General features: G+C 27.0%; 1 protein-coding gene across 3 annotated transcripts in view; it reads left to right on the forward strand.

Moving 5' to 3' along the window:
* Positions 1-26,922, forward strand: part of LOC107442286 (uncharacterized) — an 85,587-nt gene that overhangs the window by 44,231 nt on the left and 14,434 nt on the right. For all 3 annotated transcript variants that reach the window (XM_087157336.1, XM_071177543.2, XM_087157337.1), the window contains 23 exons: positions 677-757; positions 998-1,075; positions 1,166-1,228; positions 1,462-1,539; positions 3,793-3,906; positions 5,412-5,465; positions 6,794-6,856; positions 7,651-7,749; positions 8,457-8,510; positions 8,649-8,745; positions 10,224-10,346; positions 11,055-11,231; positions 12,612-12,821; positions 16,216-16,313; positions 16,831-17,031; positions 17,504-17,672; positions 19,544-19,654; positions 20,217-20,419; positions 21,590-21,743; positions 23,313-23,426; positions 24,182-24,352; positions 25,645-25,734; positions 26,570-26,731. In XM_087157336.1, the coding sequence (XP_087013462.1) occupies positions 677-757; positions 998-1,075; positions 1,166-1,228; positions 1,462-1,539; positions 3,793-3,906; positions 5,412-5,465; positions 6,794-6,856; positions 7,651-7,749; positions 8,457-8,510; positions 8,649-8,745; positions 10,224-10,346; positions 11,055-11,231; positions 12,612-12,821; positions 16,216-16,313; positions 16,831-17,031; positions 17,504-17,672; positions 19,544-19,654; positions 20,217-20,419; positions 21,590-21,743; positions 23,313-23,426; positions 24,182-24,352; positions 25,645-25,734; positions 26,570-26,731 (2,764 nt within the window). The remainder of the gene's footprint in view (positions 1-676; positions 758-997; positions 1,076-1,165; positions 1,229-1,461; positions 1,540-3,792; positions 3,907-5,411; positions 5,466-6,793; positions 6,857-7,650; positions 7,750-8,456; positions 8,511-8,648; positions 8,746-10,223; positions 10,347-11,054; positions 11,232-12,611; positions 12,822-16,215; positions 16,314-16,830; positions 17,032-17,503; positions 17,673-19,543; positions 19,655-20,216; positions 20,420-21,589; positions 21,744-23,312; positions 23,427-24,181; positions 24,353-25,644; positions 25,735-26,569; positions 26,732-26,922) is intronic.

The raw sequence follows: 26,922 nt of genomic DNA on the forward strand, positions 1-26,922 counted from the left end.
TTAGGATAAAATTATGTCTATTATAATGTTAATTATGTCTATTATAATTAATTAAGATAAAATTATTATAATTTGTAAGAAAACTAATTAAAGGCATGTCAAAAGACAATCTCAGTTCATAAATGTTTTTCAAAAAGGAAAAAAAAAAAATTTAACTTAAAAAAATGATTAATTGCTAATTAACTTGAAAGTTTTTTTTATAATTTAAACTGGAAATTATTAGAAAATAAACATTTAAATGTGCATTTTTTTTTCTTCAAAAAAAAGATGAGAATAATCCAAACAAAGTAAATATTTGTAATAGTAATCATAATTAAACCAATAAACACAGATAATTTTACCAGTGCATAATTATTATTTAAAAAGGGTAATACTGTTTTTTTTTTTAAAACTGAATTGTGAATAAAAAGGCAGTGTTTTAAGGGGATTGCAACTTATTTTTACTAAATGAGCAAAAAGGGCTCATTTGTAGAGATAAAAGAGCAGGCCCTTGTAAAAACGCCTAGGGAGAACACTGTTTATATTTCTCTCAATATTACTTGCTCACTATCATTTCTAACACTTTATATGAGACAATTTATTATTGCTAACATTGTTTTGTATTTTTCAGTGCTTTTTTTAATATAGGTTTGAAAAATATTTAATTAAAATTTAATTTTATTGTAATTTTTTAAAGGGTGCTCCTGGACCACCAGGATTTATCGGTCGACCTGGAACCAGAGGCAGGCCCGGCTCACTTGGGTTTCAAGGTCCAAAGGTAAATTGCTGTCTTTAAATTTATTTATATTATGTGGTAACTAAAAAATACTTTTTTATTTTGTTGCTGCTAAAGAATTTTGATTCATTATTTACCTTTCTCAATTTAAGCATTTTATTTTTTCTAGAAATCAAATAAATCAATATCAGGAATTTAATAATGGCTTTAAAAAATTGCTTTGTTAATTTTTTTTAAATTGAAAGACTTGATTGATTAATTGAAGAATTTTTTAATTGATAGGGTGATCCTGGAGACGGTGGAATAAATTCAATTGGAGTGAAGGGAGAACCTGGTGAAGCTGGCTACCCTGGTGTTCCTGTAAGATTTTTTTTATGTATTGTGATAAATAAAAATTTTGTTTTATTTATACAAAAAATAAGTATTTTATTAAATTTTTTTTCCATGTAGGGTATACAAGGTCTATCAGGATTTAGTGGGGAAAAGGGAATACGTGGTGATCCTGGTGTCGCAGTAAGCTGATTCTCTTCTAACCTTATTTGAAAGCCATCAAATATTTTTAAATAATTTTCTTAACAAAATTTTTTATGGAAATTGTTTTAAAAAAGAATTATTATTTAAAATAAAGAAAATTTGTAACAATTGTTTTTTTTTTTTTGATTTTGTAATAAATTTTTTATTTATTGTTTTTTAACTACTTACCTTTTTTTTTAAAATTAAGTTTTTCATAAAAGTACTTTTTTTAGGGTATTAAAGGTGAAGTTGGTGATAGAGGTTTGAAAGGAATTGAAGGTGAAGGAGTTGCAGGACCAAAAGGAGAAAAAGTATGTAGCTTACAATAGAGATTAGTTAAGGCTCACTTTTTTAGGCTGTGATAATTACAACAAATGGCGCCGAAACATACATTTAGCAGCAAACTGCTTAAATGTCTAATGAAATCGAAGCTAACTTTAAAAATTAGACTCGATAAACACTAGAAAATCTACGCAATGCTTCTGAGAAAGCTCAGCTTTCTCTTAACTGTGGCAATGGGGTTTTCCTCACGATCTAATTAGAAAATTTTTGTTCTTTTTGTAATAGACTTTCACTGGTGAAATTTTTTGCTAAAAATCTTCATTTTTGTGAATGCATTTTGCTTTTGCACCTTCTCCAAGTTTTAAAACTTTCTGTTGTGTTAACTTTATTACCCTAATACTTAACTATTCATTATTTTAATTTTATTATTATTAATATGAGAGTTTTTTGCTTTTGTCCTTTCTGTTTAACTTTCAACCTGTATTTTTTATCACTTTTAAGCAAAATTTAATTCTGCAGATTCACGTTTAATCTTTTTAAATTATGAATCTTTTGTTGCACTTCGTATGAACAACATTTATGATGTAGACTTTGAGGTTTACATTAAAAAGATTTATGAATCACCATCTCAATTTGAGATTAATATTCATATGATTAACAAATCATTACTTAGCATGGTTTTCGAATTGTATTTTTCTATTCATATTTACTTGATTTACAAATTACGCATCTCAATTTAATATTAACTTGGGATCTCTGTATTCACGTGGTTTACAAAATCACCCATAAAATTAAGTGATTCATGTTTTTGGGATTTAAAAGTCTATTGTGATTTGTGTTCACGTAACCTTAAATTTATACATCAAGATTCATATTTACTCGATTTTCAGATATCGAGATTCATATTAATTTGGTTTAAGAAACACCATAACAATTCGTATTTACATGATTTAAAAATGAACCAAGTGATTCTTATTTTTGTGATTTGAAATCAAACATCGTGATTTGTTTTAACACAATTTTAAAATGAGAGATCGTGTTTCTTTTTCCTGCGATTAATTTTTGAGAATTGACAATGCTAATTCATGAATTAAAACCATACAAGCCTACTTATAATTTAAAACACGTCTGTAATAATAATTTTCCATGTTCACATAGATAATTAAAAATTATTGTTTTTTGAAGTATTATTTAATTTTCCTGAGGCTTTCTTTCTGACAAAAGTATAATCCATATCTGTGTTAAAAATTGAAATCTCTTGTGATATTGTTATGAAATGTAGGTTTTTTAATATTTTAAAATAATATGGCTGATGTTGATGAATTTTGTGCATTTATACTTTAACATGTAAGTGTTAAAATTTCATGTAATAAGATTAAAAAGAAATATATGAGTTTCTCATTTGCTTATTACTTAAAATATTCTAAAAGCAAAAATTGATCATAATAAATAAGTAAAAATTGTCTCTTACATTCGCTTTTTTCCTGCTAAAATTTCTTTATGAAGCTACTATTATCCCTGTTAAATATTAATGATAATTTTTATGATATATATTTTTCTGTTTCATTAAATATTTTGTACTAAAATCATTAAATATCAGTTTAAAACAAACATTTATTTAATAAAAAGATGCAAAGATATTTTTATTTAATTTTTATATCCCCTTAAACTTTCCTGGCACTATTTATTTAGCTAATTTGATCTCAATCTTTGATTCTAAACTTTACTAATGTTGTACTCCTAAAACGTATATCTGAACATAAATAAATGGCTATTTTTTTATCATTTATCAACCAACTATAAAACAATGTGTTATCAAATCAATTATACCCTTAATTAAAAATCTCTGTTGAGGAAACACTATATTTTTACTGAGAAAAGTGAGACTAATCAACAATTGACAAAATGTGATTTCTGCTGAGATATTTCCTGTAGTTGCAGTATCATGTATGACAGATAGAAACCAAAACCTGCAAAAAGAAAATCCAAATAAAATGCCTAATTGAGATTTATTATTTATGAATTTTTTAAACTTTTTAATTTCATACTTTTATAATTATTATGTTTTTTAGACTTAATAGTTGAACTAAACAGATTTCTGTATACCTGTTTAAGTAAATGAAAACTTTATTGTGAGTCCAAATAGTTCTTTCAAATAATGAGCTCGTCTCATCTCATGCCTAGAAGTTTTACTGCGAAACCCTGCTTTATCAATTAATGATGAACATTTTCTTTCTTTGACTTAGAGTTTTTATTTATTTAGTTATTTTCTTTTTCTTTAGGGTGAACCAGGTATGCCAGGATCTTCTGGTCCTCCTGGAGAGTTAGAAGCTGTTGAACCTGGAGATGAAGTGGTTTATCCATTACCAGGTCATACTGGACATCCTGGTGAAAAGGTAATTTATTATCAATTAGTATTAACCTTTTTTTTTGTTTTAATGAGTTAAAAGTGATTACGCTACATTTTGAAAACTTTGAGTTTCTAGGATTTTCTACTTTCAAATTTCTATTTTTTTTTTTTACCTGAACCGGGTCTCAATGAAAAGTAGTATAAATCTCTATTTTAAAGATACACATAAAAAGAAAATATTTAATGTATTTACTTTTTAATGATGTTATTTTGAGTAAAAACTCAAAATCTTTATAAATTGCAAAATTTTATGTAAAATGTTTAAAACGATGCTTTAAAGATTAAAATTTAGCTAAAGAGGGAAGGCCTTTCAAGATTTAAAAAATAAAAATATGCAAATTATCTATGATTTTTAGCCGACGATAAATTTTCTACGTCTTTATTCATCTAAGTAATGTGTGCATTTATAGGCATTGCATTTATTGATACGCTAAAAAAAAAGGAAGAAAAAAAAATTGTATTTGAAGAATTCAAGGCTTTTAATTTTATACTAGTTTATCTGTATTAAAAATTAAGGCTTTTATTTGTATGATTTTTCCCTTCTGATGTTCATAAAAAAGTTTTTTTTTTTAAACGAACTTTGGTTATATTTGATCAAACTGAAACCCATCCCCAATTTTTGCTGTGTAAAATTAAGTGTCCTAGGAGACTAGTTATAACTTTATTTTTGCATTCTGTGTATGATTTTAAGCATATTTGATGCGCTATAGTATGTAAGTGGAATCAGTGGTTAATATGCAAATAAGGAATGCATTCTTTGCTTAATTATATGAAAAATATTCAGTTTATTGGTTAAATTTCTAAAATTTTAGCCTCAAATGAGGAATTTTTAACTGTTTTATATAAAACATTGGAAAAAAGCCATTACTGTTTTTTTATGTGTATATAACTTATGTGATGACGTCTGTTCTTATGGTTATAGTACTTAGCAAGTAAGAAAAAGAAAATTTAGTTTACTCAACTCAACTTAAACGATTATAGAGAAACAGTTTTTTTTCTCAATAATTTCAAAAATTAAAATTAGTTTTCAGTTTTCTCCTCAATATCAAAAGCATTCCCAAGCATATCTACTGTCAACAGTACAAACAGAGTCACTAGGTTATAATGCATGCTTATGCATAGAAAACATTTCACTTCATATTTTAAAAATTTATAACATGCAACATAAGTACATTTTCCAGTGTTAAAATATGAAGTACATATCATAATATAGATGTAAATTATAATTTTTACTTCTAAAAATAAATAGTTTAGTGAAATATGAACTATAAAATACTTAGAAACAAATAGTTGCTTATTTTATTAAATTGTTTATAATGTTTCATGGCTACAATCTCATTTTAAACATACTTTATAATTTAAAATTATTTGATATTTAATACAATGATTTGTTATTGTATTTTTATATTGTCATTAAATTATTAATTTTTCTGTCACTAAAATCTAGATTTCTCTTCTTTATTTTTGCCCTAATTGTTTTTAACTTCTTAGGGTGAAAAAGGTGAACATGGTCATCGGGGATTTGATGGTCGTATTGGATTTGATGTAAGTTATATCATTGCATTTAAGACAGATAATACTACCAATCGATTTTTTTTCTAGTTTTATTTAATGTTAGAAAAGTTTAGTTAAGTATTCTCTAAAATGTTTTTTTACAGTTTCCTTGATATGATTTATATTTTTCTTTTGTGGATTTTCATAATGCTTAAATTGGAAATATGTTGGATTGCGTTTCACTTTGTTTTATAATTAAAATTTATGTCTGTTTAATCATTTTAGAAGATTATTAATTTTTAAGAAGATTGAATAAAAAAAAGAAATTTATAAATATGTATAGTAATAGTTAAATAGTTATATAATAATAATTTTTCCTTTTTTTTTAAACATTTTGTTGATTTAAAAATTGTTTGAATTGTTTTACAGCCTGCTTAATCTAGATTATTACTCTGTATATTGCTGTTTATATCATCTATCAATTTTATAGTTATTAATTCACTGCTGTGCAATTGAAAAAACATAAGCACTTCACGATTGATTTTCGAGAAAAGTGGCTTGACAACTTTTTTTCTATTGCTAATGTTATGAATGCTGAAATAGAATGTCAAAAAACTGATAAATTAAATTTATTTATGAAAGTTTTTTTTGAAATTTGTAGCTTGTCTTATAAAGATGCCTAATATATAAAAATCTCAATTTGGAATTCTTCGTCGCTTACTTTGATTTTTCTATTGTACGGCAGTACAATCATGTGATTCTTCCGCTAATTCACAGAATTCCGACAATCACAAGACTGTTGATTTAGGAACTTCCGCAAATCAATAAATTGTATTTGGACAAATTTTTTCGGAGTTCTGCTAATCTAAAATTTAAATTTTGTTACTCTCAGAAATTCTTGTTATCAAAACATTTATTTCGCCCTTACCAGCACCCTCTTTTTTTCTCCTTGAATTCTGTTCCATGTACGATAATGATTTTTTTATGCAGATTTGTTAGTGAAAAATGCAACTTTGGATTAACTCCAGGACCACTAGACTGAAAAGAAAATTAATTCTGCAATATCTTTGACTAAAATTAATGAACTACTGAGGCAAATGCAAAGTATAAAATTGGTCCACAAAGTCCTTTAGTTAGGTTTACAGTTATTATAAATTTCTAGTTACTATAAATATATGTATGTGTTTTATAGCTTTTTAATGTTATGTAATTCGATTATTTTTGCATTAATCATTTCTTTGCATTAGTAATTTATCTTAAAAAATGTAATTGTTGACTTAGTGTTATGTTTTTGATAATTTATGTTAATTTATTTCTTATGATTATCTTTAGATTTTGCAATATCATTAAAATAATTTTGTTTACTTATTTGATTTTAGGGCCAGAAAGGCTTTGCTGGACCTAAGGGAGAAAAAGGTTTGCGAGGTGATGATGGTCCTTTGGTAAGTATTTTAAGTTAAACTAATTTTTTTCTTAGTATAATTTAATAAAAAAGTTTCATTTTTAAAGTTGTAAAATGTTTGAATTTAGAAAATGTTTATGCAACTGGAATTAAATTAATTAAAAATTTATGCTTGATATAAAAGTTAGTAAAAATTTTTATGAATTATATTTGAAATCGATAAATTTGAAACTGGATAAAATCAAAATACTTATTTTTTCCTTAAATTTTATTAATGTAAACATTAAATTTTTTGAGCTTAAGTTTTATACAGTTTTATCTTTGATTTTATGTCTATGTGCTCAAGTTTGTCAAAACACTTTTTTTTCATTTTATAATTTTTTTAAAAATTGATAAAAGTCAATGATTATTTTTCAAATGTTTTTGAGTTTCTAAAAAAAATTACATTCATTCGCATTTTATTTTTAAGAAATGCTCTACCTTCTCTCGAAATTTTTTTTAATGTGTTTAGACATTTTCATTATAATATGTACCATCTGATTCTCACTCTTCGTTTACTTTTAAATGTATTATTTTAAATAAATATAGTTTTCTAAATTAATATATTAAATAAAATAACAATTCTAAATCATTTCTTGAAATTAAATTGTTCAATGTAGTTACTTTTCTTGCAATTTATGTTAGAGAATTTTACCCTTCTTTTTCTTTCTAAATGTTAATAGGTATATTTAAAATTTATTTTTTGATTAGATTGAATTCTATTGCGTATTGAAATTGTTTGAAGACCAAATATATAGATTAAATAAATTTTTAATTAATTAAAAAAAAAAACAGGGCAAAAGAGGCAAAGCTGGTTTTCCTGGTGCATCAGGAGAAAAAGGACAAAAAGGAGAACCTGGAGATTTTGGAATTGATGGGAGAGAAGGCTATAAGGTAACAGTTCTTGAACCTGTTTTATATCAAGCTTTTAAAAAAATGAAATATTGAATGAAAAAAAAAATGAAATAAAACCTATAACAATTACTGCAGAGGGATATTTCATTTAAGTTATTTTCAGTTTTTTTGTTTCAAAATTATTGTAGCAATGCTTATTACTTTTTGTATTATTAATAACATTAATAAATCAGGGGTCTGCCCAGGGATAATTTACTACCGTTTAGCGGTACCTTCAAAATTCAACTTTAGGAAAAACGGTACTTTCACAAAATACTTTTTCTTAAAATTTAATTTTTTTTATTCTGTAAGAAATTATAAATCCTTATTTTTGTGTTGATTTTTTAATATAATTTTTAATTTTCACAAATTATGTCTACATTTTCACAAAATAGGTACCTCTCAGAAAAACCTAGGCAGATCCCTGTAAATAATAACGACACTTCATTATTTCAAGTCAATTGTTAGGTTGTTTTACAGGTTTGGATGTCTCTTTCTTGTGAAATTGTTTCTTAAAATTATTAGCGTCTTTTTCTTTTAAGATTTTTCAAATGTAAGTGCTCCTTAAATTTTTTTTTAAAATTTATTTTTTTATGTTTCAAATGTATAACTAAAAATAATTTTTATGTATATGAATAAATAAAGTAGTTAAGCATTTACTTGCTACATTTTTTTGATTAAATCAAAGATTGCTTTGTATTTTATAGGGTCCAAAAGGAGAACATGGTATTTCAGGATTTCCTGGTTCTCAAGGTCCACCTGTAAGTATGTTTACTAATAAATTGTTTGCTCATTTACTTTTTTCTTTTCCATCAGTTTTTTTTAATGAAAAGAATGGTTATTTTATGTGCAAATTGTGTGTTTGAACAAATCATAATTAAATTATTTCATTTGTGTAGGGACCACCAGGGATAATAATTGACACTGGTGAGGTTATCCCTGGCCCGCGAGGAAAGCAAGGTGTTCCTGGTGATAGAGGCTCACCAGGGGTTTCAGGTAATTTTAGAAATTTCATTAAATGTTAATTTTTTATGCAAAATGAAATTCGTGATTCATTTACTTTTAATGTTACACTTTCCTTGAATTATTAAGTCTGCAATTTTCAATGGTTGTAAATTTTGGAAGATGTAAAGTAAGACAATATTCTTACCAGACATGTAGCAGCCGAGCTGTTGGAAATTTTCTGAATTTGGGAAACCGAATGACTCAAAGAAAATACAAAATTTATTAGTGCTGTAAAATATCATACCCATGACATTTTACAAGAGCATGATAATGTACATGTTTCTTTGCAAAATTAGTGCAAATTTCTATGTTATACATCTAACAAATTTTTAACTATTAATCAATGAATTATACAATTTAAAGTGGATTTGCTTTTATTATATATATTTAAACGAATGATTTATAAATTACTGAAAGCACATAAACTTAGCATGTGCTTTGATGTTGCTGACGAAAATCCGAATATAAAATATGGAATGCATTATAATAAGTGGAAAATGCATTAACTCTAGCAACCAAATGCACAACGTACCTTCTTTGAAAGTATACTAACAACCATCATTTTAAATTATTGGATTGAAGATGGTATGCACTAAATAAATATAATTGAAGACTTTGAACTCTAATAAATTGAATTGTCGTTGTGGGCATATTTTTTAGAATATTGTGAAATGTTTTTTTAAAGTACAGATTGCACCATTCCCTTCAAACCAAAGAAAAATTCCGAACAAAACTGAATGAATTTACCATGAAAACTAATAATCTTCTGCAAACATCTGTATAAATGTAAAAGCATTTGTATCTATCACAATTTTATGCTAACTATCTACTGTATCGTAGTGTTGTCACTTGAAAACCAGTGTAGTGCAAGAATACTTTAGGACCTTTATTTTGCATACATTGTAGTTTAAATAAGATATTATACCTGATCACCATTGCTGCCTAAGTAGATTCTGTAGTATAGTCCACTGGTGAGAGATGCTTTAAGCAGGATAATGCCTTCTACTGTACTGCTGGTATTTTAAAGATCGGTTTGAGCAACATGATTGAGACTATATTTTGTTTTAATGCACCCGCAGTTCCCGTATCTCAATACTGTGGAAAATTTGTGGGGTGGGGGGGGAGTTGAAAAAGCCCTCTGACATTTAGATCTTAACTCATCCAGTCTCACTCTATTGGAAAGTACTATTCAAGCTTAATCTGAAATGCCACAAGCGGCATATCAATGTCTCGTAAAGGAGGTGTATAACAAGAGTAAAAAGTTGGCCTAATGAGACATTAAATGGGTGGATGTAATAAAACTGTTGCTCAAAAGAATATGTATATGTATGTATATTTCAGTTTTTTACATTTCTTTTAGGACTGAATTTAATTTTTAACTGCCTTCTTACACATAAAGTTTGAGAACAACAATTTTGCATATGAAGCTTAATTATTTCATTGGAAAAATAAGTTAATTGATTTTTTAGGTAAACCTGGATTGAGAGGACCAGTTGGTTATGCTGGAGGTCCTGGTGAACCTGGACCTCAAGGTGATCCTGGGGAACCGGGTACTATTGGTTTGAGTTTTAAAGGAGAGCCAGGAGAAGATGGTATGCATTACATTTTGATCATTATATATATATTAATTATTAAATTACAGCCTCATTTTATTATATTTTTAGTTTTTGTTTTGTCAGTCACTTTCTAGCTTATTTTGTAATTATTAGTAAGGAAAATTAGTTTTCGTAGGTGTGTAGTAAAAAATAATTTATCAAGATTTATTTGAATTAAATGTTTTGACCATATCATTAATGTGTTAATTAAAGTAATTTCTTAGATTAGAACTTAATTTAACTGCTTATAAGTTAGCAAAATTGACATAAAAAAACATGGTAATTTTTTGTTAACATTTAATCATTCTACTCAATTAATTATAAAAACATATTAGTTTATAAATTACCTCTTTTCTTTCATAAGATTTGATAATGATTATGGATTGATTAGAAATCAAACAGTTTTTTCCCATCCTTTTTACTGCTCAATTTATAAATTTTATAATCTTTTAAGTTGGCTGTCTAACATTTGATAATTGTGTTGTTAAGTAATATTTAAAATAAAATTAATTGACATTTTGACACATTCATATTGCAGATCTGAGTTAATTATGTGAAATTAGTGGGTGAAATAATAAAAAAGAAATAATTATGCATGAGTCAAAAATTTAAATTGCTACTTTAAAATATATTTTAATGTCCATATTTTCTATTTTTAGAAGATAAAAATTAAAAGTGTACAAACTATGTTATTTTTTTAATAAGGTTTTCCTGGTATACCTGGATCAAGAGGTCGACCTGGATATCCTGGCCTACAGGGTCCTAGTGGAGCAAAAGGCGTTCCAGGAATTTCAGTCATTGGCCCTTCTGGTTTAGATGGTCGGCCTGGGAAGGATGGTGTGCATGGCTTACCTGGAGCAAGGGGTGATCCTGGCCCACCTGGTAAATGAATTTAAAATTAATTTTCATACTAAAAGCAGAAAAATAGAGATAAATCCTTAAAAACCAAAAAAAAAAAAAATTTTTTTTTCCATCTTAATATGCCATCACAGTTTTGTGCTATGAAAAATAAATTTATTTAGGATTGTAATTTGTTGAGAAATTTGGAAACAAAAGCAACTTGATTCCATTTCTTTATAAAAAAATCTATTAAACTTTTTTTTAACAAAAAATGTCTAACCTGCAAATAGATAAATAGATATTTTTAAAGTCTTTCTGTATGAAACTAAAAAGAAAAAAATATATATTGTTTGATTTTTCCTAGTTTAGAATTATTTTTAGTAAAGTGAAACTTAATTTTTAAAAACTAAAATGAACTAAACACTTTGTATCAATTCAAAAATGAATCTAGTTTCTTTCAGTGTAAGCTAAATACGAATTTTATAAACACAAATTTTAAAAAGAATAAAAATACTATTACTGCTCAGTACTTAACGCCTTTTTGAGAATTCAAGTCTGGCTCAAAACAGCACTCCATCCTTAATGGTTCTGGGTTTTGGACTTTCAGTTCTTAATTTAATAAAAGTACTAGTTAAAAATTAGATATTTTTACTAGTAATTTTACTAGTATAAAATATGACTTACATAGTAGACTTAGTGTGATAAGTCACACTCTTCCCTAGTATGAAATTTTTTACTTGAAACAGTTCCTAAGTATTACTTCTAGTTAGGTACTTAGCAAGTTTTCTGAATTTTCTATATATAGCAGTACAATATGCAGTAACATGTAATTAAAATCATAAAGATAGTAACTGCTACATGGCAGTCACATAAACCATAAAAATCATAGTACTTTTCTTAAAGAACACACTTTTTTACAATTTGAAAATATGACCTACCATTATATTTCCCAGGCTCTTTTATTATTTTATTACTTTTTTTTTCTTGAATGAAAGAGTGAATATTGTCCAATTTTCATTGTAACTCAATCCCTCAAAAACTAATACAAGAACTATTGTCCACTTTTCAATATAACACTATCCTTCAAAAACTAGAAGAGTCTAACAGTATTTTAATTACCTTTAAAACGAACAACTTAGAGGTCGCAGGCATTAAATTACTGTTAGTTTAGTAATATGTCAAGACTATTATATACCACATGAATAAATTTGATATGAACTTTATGCTTAGATATGCTGTGACAATAATCAACAATCTGCTGTTAGATTTTTTTTTCTTCAAAATACAGGGTGTTACAAAAATAATAGTCACAACTTTAAAGGGTAATGCATGCCTTTCCAAAATAAACAATTTTCAATTTTTATTGTATAAATTTCCCAACATTAAAATATTTTTCATTTTTTTAAATTTTAAATATTTTAGGAGAAAAAGGTTATCCTGGTTATGGTGTGACGAAACAGGGACCACCTGGTTTACCGGGTTTATCTGGCCTTCCTGGGGAACCTGGAGAACCAGGAATTCCTGGAGAAGATGGGAGAACAGGTCCCATTGGTCCTACAGGAGATGACTGTGGCTTTTGTCCTCCTGGATTACCAGGATTTAAGGGTGCACCAGGAGATGAAGGAAGACCAGGTATAAAAAATTTACACCAGGAAACTTTTAATTTTTTTCAGATAAATATTTTCTATTTTTGTGAAACCTTAAAATCCTAGCTTACAATTTATTCTACACTGTCATTTTTGGACGATTTTACTAATCAAATGCAAAGATTGTTAAAGAAAAGTTGTCTTACACTTAAAACATTTATTAAAAACTTCTGCACTGCAGAACTATTAATGTTTTGAGCTAAGTATTTTCTATATAGGTCTAACTTTAAAAAGATTTCTCAGACTTTGCTATTGAGTTGTAAATTTTTTTTTTAAATTGGCAGTCAAAAATAAGTTTTAATTGTGTAGATAATAAATAGGCTTGGTACTAATGATATTATTGTTAATTAAAAAATTATCAAAAGAATTTGATCATAGGATTTTTAATTATTCTCATTATAAATATTTTCTAATTTTTTTAAAATTTAAGATAGTATTGTTTTGTTTTTAACTTGCAAATTTTTTTAAAAACGCAATCCAATTTTAACTGTTAAAAAAAGACTTACATTGTAATGATAGAAATGTAACTTAAATAGTACATTAAAAAAGCATTCCCATTATTTCTCAACTAAACATAGAATATAATAATTCAATTAAGTATTGTTAAATGAAGAAAAAGGTTATGAAGCATATTTTTAACAATCCATTTGCAGTTGTTAGATACAAAATAAATTGACAATATCTCCCTATCTATCATACTGCTACTCTTAACAATGCATTTAAAGAATACCAAATAACGCTATTGAATCCAATTTTCAAATTATTTATGTTTTTCGGTGTGCAGAATCTGTGTAAAATAATGCTAAGGTGAAAGTCCTAGTAATTTTCTTCTTAAGATTTCTGATTAAAAGAAGAAAAAAAATTTATTGTTAAATATTAGGTTTTTTTAAGAAAATTATTTTAACTATACCTTTAATAAATAAGTTACCAAATCATTTTGAAAAAGTATATATTCCTTATTAAACAATTTGTTTAATAAGGAATATAACACTTATGTTTAGATTTATCATGCTTAATGACTCTATGATTTATAATTGAGTTATTCAAAGAGTTTTGGGAATGTTTTTTGTTGTTTAATTTTTCGAGAAATTGCTTTGATTGATCTTGTATGTTTTCATAGAGTAGAATATTATTTTTTGAAAATTATGTTTCAATATTTTATTTATTTTTTTTTATACAGTCGAACCCCGCTATAGTGAACCTGGGATATAGTGAACTTTTTTAGCGGTCCCGTCCGTATTCCTATTTAAATAATGTTATTTTTAACGCTTATAGTGAACAGCTTAGAACTTAGAAACTCGGTTATAGTGGACTCAAATTTCATTTCTTTAAATATCTTTTTCAGTCCTCCATCTTTAAACTTGTAGGTGTTGGGACTGAAAATGAATGCATTCCTATAAAATGTGTCATATTACTCTCCTTTATGCTTATCATTTTTAACTATACTGTATTAAATGTCAAACAGATCATTTATCTTATACTCCCCCCTCCCTGACAAGCCTCGCTTTCTCTCTTTTCCCCAAGCTTGCTCTACAACTAGTTAACTTGGCCACTTGCTGAATTTTTGGAATTTTCTTATCTGTTCAAACCATATTCTTTACAAATCACCCCTTGACAATCAAAAAGGGGAACAATTTAACTCATTCTACAGCTGCTCTCTTCATATTCTTACATTATCTATTTGAGACAAGATTTTTATTTCAAAAGCAGTGAAAATGGCAAATTCTCTAAAGAGAAAAGCGTTTTCGATAGACGACAAAGTTAAAATTGTTAAGCGTATTGATGATGGAAGCAATCAATCGACACTGTGTAAGGAATTTTCCTTGTCAAAATCTACAGTTTCAAACATTTAGAAAAATCGAAGTGCAATTCTTGCGGCATACGACAAAAACATGGTTTCATCGAAAAAACTGCGTGGAGCTGAAAGAGAAAACGTAGAAGATGCTTTGTTAAGATGGTTCGAAATCTTGTTCAAAATGTAAAAATCTTACATTCTTTGCACATTGTAGATAAGAAAATTGATGAACTCAATTTAAAATCAAATTGTGTTCAATCAAAAATCACAAATTTTTTTCATAAAAAGTGAAAATAAAACTAATATTTAGCGACGTAATTACTTTTTCCATCAATTTTTGCTTTATTATCTGTTAATTAGTTAATAATTTTTTAAATAACTTATGCAAAATTGCAAAGCCAATTTTCAATCATTCAACTGTCTTATGCAAAAAATATTTTTCAAAAAATTTGGATATAGTGAACCATTGGTTATAGTGGACACATTACTGAGTCCGCAGACGGTTCACTATAGCGGGGTTCGACTGTATATATCAAATATTATTTTAACAAAATAAGATGCTGACTGTTTTTAAAATTATTAAGAAATAAGTTGGATTTTTGTAAAGTTTTCATGTCTTATTAATCATCAATGCTGGACTGCACAGTTTTCAGAAAAAATTAATAACTAAAAATTATTGAAATAATTATCTGAAACTTAATGCTGAGAAAAATAACAATACAAATGATCATGGCCAATGTTGCTTTGTACATGGATGTCGGTCTATATCGGAGAAGAATCTAGATTTCTGTCAGGAATATTTTCTTGTAAAAACAATCACATTTTACCAGAAAATTTAATATCTAAGACGAAAATAAAAAACAAATTATGCAATGCAGATGTGTTTAATGCTAGTTATTTTATCTTTTAATACTATAATTATAATCTATAAAGTATTAACTTTAATAATGTCGATAACTATCAAAACCTTTAAATAAGGTGTGTGAAAATGTAGAATTTGAGAGTGCTTGGTTTCAAATTTGAAAGTTTTTACACTCTTAATAGCAAATCAGTTATTTTCAACTTACAAAGCACTTTTAAATGCAAATTAAGAAAGGAAGTAACTTTGTCAATATTTTGAAATTCCTGAAATTGTGAGAGTTAAGTTTGTTAGATATTTTCTAATCAGCTTATGTTATCTAATAAATTTTACATTACTGAGAAAATAAAAAGTAGCTTTTTACTTTATTACTTTTAGTTATACCTTTACAGCTTGACTGGCACATTTTTGAAATAAGGTAGAGCAGTGGTTTCTAACCTTTTTAGTTGTGCTGACCACTAGTTTTGTAAAAGAAAAAAAATGCAGCCTGTTAACTTTTGAATATATAAGTAAAAAATATAATGACAAATAGACAACACTTATGTATGTATGGTGAATTATCTTGCCTTAGACTTTCAACCAGTGCCCCAATACTACAATGCTCTCTGTCAATTTGTGAGCTGTGTCAAAAGGTTGGGAATCTTTGAGGAAGAGAATAAAATGAAAGTAGAATAAGGAAAAATATGTGTATCAATTTGAAATTGAAACTCATTTAATTTTTTGTAGGTCCACCAGGACCTCCTGGATACCCTGGATTTATTGGATTAGCTGGAAGAAAAGGAGAGGGTGGTTTACCTGGTATTCCTGGCCCTAAAGGATTTGCAGTAAGTTCTAAATATGTCACATAGGTGTAAAGAAAAAAAATTATGACCTTAATTTTGATATTGTAAAAATATTTTAGATTTTTAATTATTATTTTAATTTTTTAAATTTGAGAAATGCTAACTTTTAGATTGTATGAGGTGTATTCGAATTTGTATTGAAAGATTTCTTTTCAGGTTTTTCTTTTAAGATTTTACATCAATCATGAATATTTAAGTTTAAAAAAAATTGGTTAGCTCTATTAAAAACGAGTTCAGACACTTTTTGAATGAATCACAATTTATTCTTACAATTATTTTTCAGATAAAATCTTTTTAGAAAGATGATGTAAATATGAAATAAAAGAAGTGCCAAGATAATTTAAAAAAACATTTTTATCAACAAAAATTTATTGCAAGGTTTTTTTTTTATGACTGGAAGTATTGCCATTGGAATTAATTTCACCACTCACATCTCTTATTTTGGAAATTGTGCTATTGAATAAAACTCATCTCTCACATTTTGTAAATTGTGTTTTAGGGTATACCTGGCTCAGATGGTAGTCAAGGTCGTCCTGGTTACCCTGGTGATCCTGGAGAACTTATATTTCCTGGAGCTGTTAGAGGACCAAAAGGAGAACGAGGGGATCCCGGATTTGAGGGTGCTCCTGGAGCACAAGGAAGAGATGGTTTGCAGGGATTGAATGGGTTTCCTGGATTTCCAGGAAGGAAAGGAGAAGTGGTAAGAATATTTAACATGTTTGCAATCTTGCAGTTCCTTATTATGAATTGTTTTAGCTTTTTGTTCAATTTTCTTCCTTTTTTTAAAATTTCATAAACAATGATTAGTCTTTTATTTTTAATTTTAAAGCAGTAAATATATTCTTAATCCTAATTTCTCTCCAAAAAAAATTATTAGTTTAAAACATCAAACTTGCAAATCTATGTTAACAATGAAATGAAAATTTGACATTATTTTATATGAAATGTTTAAAAGTGAGTTTAACATACTAAATAACAAACATTTGCTCTTTGGGGCAAGATAATGTGAGCACTAATACATTTATAATATCGGAAAAGGGATAGTTATTTCATGGTGTCAATTAGAGAAATCTGATATTTAAAATAAGCTTGCTTTGTTTCCTATTTTTTGCTTATAAATTATAATATATCAATCTACAGAATGTGAGTCGGCTTAAACATACTTTTCATAGGGTGCTTATGGAGATCCTGGTCAGCCAGGGCCTAATGGAATTCCAGGCTCACCGGGTGCTTCAGGAATGAAGGGTGAAAGAGGAGATGATGAATATGGTTTACCTGGTCTTCCAGGAGAAAGGGGATCAGCAGGTCTTGAAGGACTACCTGGGATAAGTGGAATAAAAGGTAACTGAACTAGCATGTTACGTACATTTGCTATGTATGGTGGTGTGGATAATTAATTTAGCAATTAGATGAATATCATTATTTTTTTATATATATGCATGAATTATTTGGTAATAAATTAATGCATTTTTTAAAATGTTTTTAATTTCACTTTTTTTAAAAAAAGAAACTAAAAATCAGCGTTATTTAACATATTTGAGAAAAATCTATCCAAATAAAAGCCATACTCTTTTTACTACTTTTTTCATTCTTTTACATTTTTCGAATAAATAATGATTACTTTAACTGATTTTTAAGCTGCACTTTCTATATGGTTCAGTTGTGGAATACTTTTTTTAAGCAATGCTTTACTTCATATGTGTAAAATAGTATTATGTATATTATATGAAACATCAATGCATATTTATGTCTATTGCACCTAACCACCTGTTGTAGGAATTTTTTTTTGTTGGCAACTACAAATTGAAAACTGAAATATCAATCAATTGAACAGACATTAACATAAAAAAGAAATCAATATCTATAAATATGTGTATAATAAAGCATTCCCGCTACAGTCAGTCGTGGGTCAGGGAGATTATGGTGGTTAATCCATGAGAACACTTTTGCGACCAGTGGAAATATATTCAGCACTGCACACAGGGCATCTTTACTTAGTAAATATTTATTATTAGTATTTATTTTATATTCGAATTATAAAGTACAAAATTTTTACATCATTTTAAAGAATGCATCATTTTTAAATGGCAAAATACAAAATTTTAGCTAAATCTGTGGAATAGTTCTTGAGAAAGCAAATTTCAAAAAAGTGGTATTTTTAAAATTTGTTGTATAACAAAATTACAAATGATAGGGAAAGAATGTGATTTAGATTTACTTCAAAATTAATCTGCATATTATATTACAGGGCTGATTGTGCTCCGGAAAAATCCGGATTTTTTGCTAACAGTGATCTGGAAGTTTCCGGAGATCGAAGGTCCAGATGTTTCAAAAAATCATTGATCACAGAAGTTTCCGGAAATTAAATTTTCAAACGTGGAACTTAAAAACACAGTTTATTTTATTTGTTTGTAAGGGAGAGCCAGATACTTTATAAGCTTATATTCATAATTAATATTAATTTTTTATCAATGAATAGTTATTATAATTATAAACTCAAGAAAGAAAGACATATTTGTAAATTTTAATTACTTCTCTAGGTCATCATAGATATGTGTAAATGGTATAGGTATATGTAAAATTTTAAACATATTTTAAATAAACTAAGAAATATTGAGAAAAAGGAAAAAGAACCTTGTTTAAATTTTTTTCTAATTTTTCAATTTAAACTGTTTTTTTTTTTAACTCAAGAAATTTTCTGGAATTTTGACTTGAGCTCACAATCACCCCTGATATTACCAAAAGTATTGACTTTTACTTCTTAGAAACATGCTTTTGAAAAAAAATGATGTGAGAAGAGTATGAAGTGTAAAATGTATTTTAATTTAAATATTTTGAATTCATTTGTTTGTGCCCCCTGTCCGAAAAGGCTTGATCCCCTGTCATGCAAAGTCTGGCACCGCCTTTGGAGCTAACAAAGCAAACTTTAATTGCAAAGTTACCCAAAATAAGCTGACTTTTCTGCCTGAATCACAATTGGGGTTAGGGGGTTGATGAGCTTAATAAGCTGAGGGTGGAACCAGTTAGTTTATTTACATGTTGGTAAAATTTATAATCAAAAATGTTCATGTTTGACCACTTACTTGTAGTTTTTCACTGGATCTTGTTAACTTAATAGCATGTTTTGTTTATGTATATCAGTTGTTATAAAATAATTGTACAAATTAAAAAAATTATTTTTTGTTAACTTTTTTTGTGTATTTATTTAAAAGGTGAGAAGGGAGAACCGTATGCTTACGATTTTCTGAAGCAATACAAAGGAATACAAGGTCCAGCTGGTCCATCAGGTGCTCCTGGTATACCTGGCCGTCCTGGACTTGAAGGTAGTAACACTGTTATTTCTTAGTACTTATTCTACACATGAATTTATTGCTGTTATTTTTTTTATAGTCATTGCCAACCTAATTCTTATTTTTTAATGCTTTCAACTAAACCACTTATTAAGCACGACTTTATATATACCATTATGCTTTGAAATTAAATTTTCTCTTACAATTTTTAAAAAAAATTATTTCAGATTTGATTCCATGTAAACAAGTTACTTAGAAAATTTACTGCATATCAAATAATTTCTAATGTGAGATCACAGATATTTGTACTAGCATTAGCTATTTTAACATTGTAATTCACAATTTTGAATTTAAATAAACTTTAAAGAATGTGTTTGTAAAATGTTAATTGCTTTAAAATTAGATACACTTTATATTATATAATTCTTTATATCTGTGTGGTCATTTGTGGCTTTAGCAAGTTTGAGTTTTTTGTTTCTAGTACATGTTAACTAATTATAGCAGCATTACACCCATATCTTGGCCATCAGAATATCTTGAATCAGTATTTTTGAATGGAAAAAATTTCTAATCTTGATTCTATTAATTTAATTAGGTAAGCCTGGTGCGCCTGGCCTTGAAGGATTGCCTGGTATGCCTGGGAAGAAAGGAGATTCGGGGTATCCAGGCTCTTCCCAAAGAGGAGAACCAGGCTTAAAAGGCTACCCTGGATTGCCTGGCGATTCAGGTAGAGAGGGCCTTAGAGGAGCTAAAGGAAGACGTGGTGAAGATGGTTTGTTTGGTCTTCCAGGACCAAAGGTATAGTTTATATATTATTTTTTGTGTGTCCTGTTTACTGTTTACTTCCTTATGTTCAAAATATAAAATTTTTAAGCGGTATAAATATGCAAATTCAGTTAAGTTTATTTTTGAAAACTTTTTTCTCTTTTGAATTGCTAGTTAAAAATGTTGATTGCCAATCCTTTAAAAAATAGAATTAAAAAATTTAAATAGTTCTTGAAAATTTTAAGAAAATTAAATATGTATGTAACATATGTGCTATTCAGTTTGGTGATCCATAATTTCTAAGCAGAGTATTGTGAAACAATTCACTTTAAAAACATTGGCAATTTTGCAGTTATTTCACGAAGTGTTCTTTGTTTAAAACAAAGATAGCAGATGTTTAAAATAAAAAATTGCGCAATCAATCCAAGTTATTTAGAAATCACTGTTTTAAATTGTCAGTTAAAAATATTTTTTTTGAATGTTCTTACATAAATTGAATTTCTTTATTGAAACCACAACAAATTTATAATGTATCAGATGTTTTCAAAACTATGTGCTAATGATCTAAAAATTAAAGTTGAAGTGTGAGGGCATTCAAATTGAACCTTAAATATTTATTTATCAAATACCAGTTATTTGATCACTAGACCACGGCGGACCAATACTTCTCCACTTGACTGAAGAAAACAGATAATATAAGGCACTTGTACAAGTACAGAGGTCATATCCTTGCCACTCATACAAGAAAAACATGCAGGAGAGTCAACAATATTTAAATGAATGAAAAAGATGAGCACAAAAACAATCCTGGTTCTTCAAAGGTTCACCGTGCAAATTTAACATTATCCTGAGTGCACCACTAGGAGGCTCGCTATGTTAGACCTCTAAATATAATTAACTACATGCACCTCTAAAACCTAATACTGATATATAAACAAAAAAATGAACTAGATTAAATTGTTTAAATAATTCAACTATTTTGTTCTAAAATTTTTACTAAAATTTAACTTAGTTAAAAATATTGCTGATAAAAATGAACATTTCAAATTAAGCTGTAGTCGATTATATTCAAAGTAATAATAATCATTTTTGAGAATACTTTTAAGTATATTTTTAATTATTGATTTTTATGTTTCTGAAATTATAAATTTTTTCAGTTAAAGCATATTATTTCTGAGTGATCAAATATTTTAATTACTTTAGGGTGATCAGGGTGAAGTTGGTATTGATGGATATGAGGGACCATCAGGATATCCAGGAATAGTTGGATTGAAAGGAGAAATTGGAGAAAGTGGAACTATTGGCAGAGTAGGTTTTCCTGGAGAATCTGGAAGTGCAGGACTAGAAGGGCAAAAAGGTTTAATGATTTTATATTACGATGATAGTATTATTGTAATTAAATTTTTTCAAATTATGATTCTACATGTAAAACTTAATTTTTTTCAGTTACTTTAATTAAATTTTCTAATGTGGTTACAAATATTTATAATTGTTTTTTTTTTTACTTTCAAATTATATTAAATGTTTGAACATATAATCAAACATTATCTCGACTCACTTCAAAAAGATTAGAACTCGATTAGCATTAAGTTTCTGTTGTAAACTCCTAAATTGTGCAAAATTTGAAAACTAGTTTTGCTCACTTCTTGTAAATAGAGTCCCTGTATCTAACATATAGATAGAGAGTAGTTACAACAAGCAGCTTCTAAATTTTCAAAAGAGTAAGATATTGGAGTTAGTTACCACACTTAGAGAAGTTTCCCTTGAATCTCTTTTTTTATTCTACATCAAAATCAGGGTAACCGTATCAAGCTACATTTTGCTATATTGCTCGTCTAAAGGTCACCCTTAACTATAGCTGAGTTGTCAAAGTTATTGTTGTGCTGATTCGGCTGTTTGAATACAGAAATATAACTTTATTTTCAGTTTGAAATTTTTTTTTTAGTAGAAATAATTTTTTAATAGGAATACTAACATTTCATCTATAAAAAATTTTTTTATTTTGCATATAATAGCAAAAATAACTTGATAAAAGTGACAAATATTGGTCTCATGGGTTTTTAAAAGCTAATTTTTCTCAAATTACAAGGTTATTTCATGGTTGATACTTTGAATAGTTAAGATTAATTTTTTAATTAATAAAAATGGTATGTGAGTAATGATTTTTAAAAACAACTATAAAGATACCTTGTAGATCTCTCCATGTTAAGCCTATGAGGATATTTTTTTTGGGTAAATTCTGGCCCTTAACTAATCACAGAATGTTATTCATACAAAATAACTCTCAAGCTGAGCTACATTAGATAGAATAACTCTTCTTATCAATACCATCTGAATCAAAAATATACTTAAATTAGAGAAACCTATACTCACTGCTTTTGAATTTCAACTAAAGGAAATTGGTGTTTGTCTGGTGTAGAATTAAAGTTTTAAGTGACCTATCATATTGTAAGTACTTTAAAATTGACAAAAATAATTCAACAAATGACTTTTCACCCTCTATAAATATGTTAGAATATTCAATTTAATTGGGGAGTTGCAATTAGTTTATGTTTCTTTTTAGATACAAATATACTTAAATCTAGTTAATCTGATAAAAAGAGGAAAATGAAAAACATCAATTTTCTATATTATTAACTAATTTTAAATAACACTTTTTACCATTATCATAAGTGTCACGCCAACTCAGGTATTTTTTTATTATAATTTAATTGTCAAAGTGATATTTAAAAGTTTTTAAAGTTGAATTGAGAACAGGAATGCAACCTTTTATTTTTAAGTGTTTGCAAAGTATAGAAAAAAATAATTGATTTGATATTGAATAAAATGAACTTAACCCTGTATCATAAACTCTTAATTTAAATTGCAAATTATTTTTTGTTATTCAATTTATCCCATGTCATATTTTTCGTTTCTTTATTCTTAGGTGAACCAGGATATGATGGTCTTCCAGGATTTCCTGGTGAAAAAGGAGAACCTGGAGATGCTGGACCTGGAAATAAAGGTTATCCAGGATTGCCTGGACTTCCAGGATACCCGGGTAAATATACTTTTTTTTCAAAAGAATCATTACTTTTAATCAGTATTTGAATATTTTTTTCATATTTTGATTGCCTAAATGCTGAATATTTTTCACTAAAAATTTTTTGTATGTACGTAAATTAATTTAGCTGGTTTTCTGATAAAGATTCTGGTTTTTGTAACTTTGCAGATAAAATTCTTCTAAAAATTGAAATAACCTTAGTGTTTTTTATGCAAAAGTTTTAATATAAGATTTTAACTTTATTTACAGACTTTTAAATTAATTTAAGTAAATGAGTATCATCAACTTTTATGTTTGCTAATAATTGTTTAGAAACAAAAACGTTACACCATCAGGTAAATTTTGAATTATTCAAATCAAAGTTAATTATTTTCAGAAAACTCTAAAAATTGTCAGCAATGAAATACGAATTAAAAATATTTTGTATTGTTATTATTTTAAATTGTAATGATCATAAGATCACTTTTTTTTAATCTTAAAGAAGAATTGTTAGCTGATTCACAACATTAACATATAACAATTGTAGCCGGTTATTTTTAATTTGATTAGATATGAGGATTTTATTATTTTTTTATATTCTATTAATTTACAACTTCTATACAATATCTAGAAATATCAACTTTAGTTATCACAAAATAAGGCTATGCATTACATCTACATTTATTTTTCATCAATATTCACTATATAGTTTAGTTCAAATATACCAGATTTATTTCTGAATTTTGTTTTTATTTATTCCTTTCTTTTGACAGGACCACTTGGAGACAAAGGTGCACCTGGACTTGATGGATTGCCAGGATTACCAGGTATAAAAGGAATGAGAGGAGATGAAGGTGCAGCTGGCTTGAGAGGACCAGATGGACAATCAGGACGTCCAGGACAACCTGGATTCGCTGGCAAAGATGGTTTACCTGGACTACCTGGTAATTATAGCTCTTGTTTTGTGCATATTTCATGAATAAATGCAAATTAGTTCTGTGAGTTTCAAATTTCACCTGAAAAAACTTGAAATTGAGACTTTTTACTAAAAAATTTTGATTATTTCTCCTTTCTTCCCCAACTTTTTTTCCTACTTTTAACTCGTTTGAACTTTTTTATACTAAAATTACTTTTAAAAACTTTTGAGAATAGAAAATATAAATAAATAATAATGTTAAAATTTTGTTACCTTTTGATATAATCTGCATTGTAAGGAAATATTATTAAGTACATTATACTTAAGTATATTTTACTTAAGTAAAGTATACAGTCGAATAAATTAGATAACCAATTTGTGAAGTTAAAAATTAGATGACTGTTTTTTTTTCCTTCTGTATTTTGCATATATCCAATTCCAAAAGATATGTTAGAAAGAGAGTTTGTTTGTTTTTAAGTTTGCCTTTATTGTCATAAAAAGCGAAAATTGTAACTAAGTTAAATATTTAAGGCCTCAAATCTGCTTCTTTATTTTATTTTCTGCATAATGCAAATCTTTTTAAATATATTTTCTTATTATGTTCGAGATTTTACTGACTTGCTGTGTTTGACATTTTAATGTTTTTTTTATTATTAGCTCTTTTGATAAAATAAAACTGAAAGTTACTTGAATAAATGACCTATAATTTTTATTGATGATTTTACTAATTTTTGTACCAGGATAAATAAATAGAATTGCTCTGTTTAACTTTTAGTGTGATTTATTAAAGTTCAAAGTTCCTTATGAACTGTTTTTACTAATTATGTTATAAATTTGTAAAAAAAGAAAAGGAAATGAAGAAAAAAAAACTTGAGAAATTACTTATTTATACTAGTTATAGAAGTTTTTTCTTCTTTTTCCTACGACTTATTAAAACTACTTCATAGCATGCCTTACATTATTTAAAAATAAAATTTAATTAAAAATTGGTTCTAAAAACGTTACATTCATTTAAAATTATCTATTTAAAATTATGTTATTTTTCTTACTTAATACTACTCTTTTCTGACAGTGTGAATTACTAAGGAAAGTTCCACACTTTAGTAGAAAAACAGTTTGTGTGTTCCGCGATGTTTAAAAACTAATTAAATTTTTTTTTTTCCTTTAAGAAAATGTAAAAGTAAGGGTTTCTCATATTTAAGAAAATTTGGGATGGTCAGGGATTCAGTCAAAACTAAGTATTTATTACTATTTGACATTATATTTATTATTATTATTTTTTAATTTCTTTTTTTTTTTCTATTTGCTCTATTGTTTTAGGTCTCAAAGGAGAAATGGGTGATATGGGAACTCCAGGACGACAAGGTTCATCAGGCCAATCAGGTTTACCTGGACCAATTGGAAGGAAAGGTATCCTTAATTCATTCACTTATTTATCTGGTGACTTATTGTTTTTTGTAATTAAAGCATGGTTTATCATATGCAGTTATTCTGATTTTGAAGTTTTCGATGGAGTGAGTTCCTTAGTTATAAATTGATACTTACTTATGGTAATAATTGATACTTTATTATAATCATTAATTTTTTTAAAAATTAAAACATGGTTTATCACATGCAGTCATTCTGATTCTGAAGTTTTCGATGAAATAAGTTCCTAAATTATAAATTGATACTTTTGATTATTATAATTGATACTGAATTATAATTATAATTGTTCCTTACTTATAATTGATACTTATAAATTGATATTACTTTTAGCATAAGTTTTAAAGCAAAGTAGCATTGCATAAAGTTTATTTTGCTTTCTCTGCATTGAACACAAAATTTTAAACAAAATGCATTGGTAAATTCAAAGTTTTTTTTGTAAAATAATTTTTCACGGGCAATGCTATAGAAGTTTGACAATTTTTTTTTGTAATATATGTATTTTATTCATTTTCTTCTTTAAAATGCTTTTCCTTTTCTTTTGTTCTTAAAGTATTAGTTAAAAAATATAATAATTGATTTTTATTATTCTTTTTTCTATCTAATTCTTTATGCTTTTAAATAATTTTTTTTATAAATAACAAATCATCTATCAAATTGTATTTTGTTCCAATATACTTTTTTTGGACAGAAATGTGTTAAGTTAGATTTTAGTTAAGTTAGATTTTATTAAGTTATAATTTCAAAATCACTGCAATTTTATGTTTAATTTAAATATCTTACCTAACTTCTAAGTTCATCATTTGATCTAAATTTCCAGGAGAAGTTGGTGAAGTTGGATTTCCTGGACTTTCAGGAAGACCTGGTTTAGGTGGCCTACCAGGTTTACCCGGGGATCGTGGTCTTCCAGGATTTGCGGGGCCTAAAGGAGAACCATCATTTTTCAGTGACAAAGGAGAACCAGGAGATAATGGCCTTACAGGTATATTAATAATTTTATATTTTAGGTATATTAATAATTTTATAACCTCAATAGACAAAGCATAAACATGTTTTGTTTCTTGAGGTTAAATTTTATTTTATACAATTATTATGCCATTGGCAAGTTATTGTTTATATTAACTATTAGCAAGTTATTGTTTATATTAACAAGTTGAAACATTTTAGTAATAG

Source organism: Parasteatoda tepidariorum, chromosome 2, assembly GCF_982258835.1.
Source record: "Parasteatoda tepidariorum strain Cologne lab strain chromosome 2, Ptep-v5.0, whole genome shotgun sequence".
In the NCBI taxonomy this organism is placed as follows: Eukaryota; Metazoa; Arthropoda; class Arachnida; order Araneae; family Theridiidae; genus Parasteatoda; species Parasteatoda tepidariorum.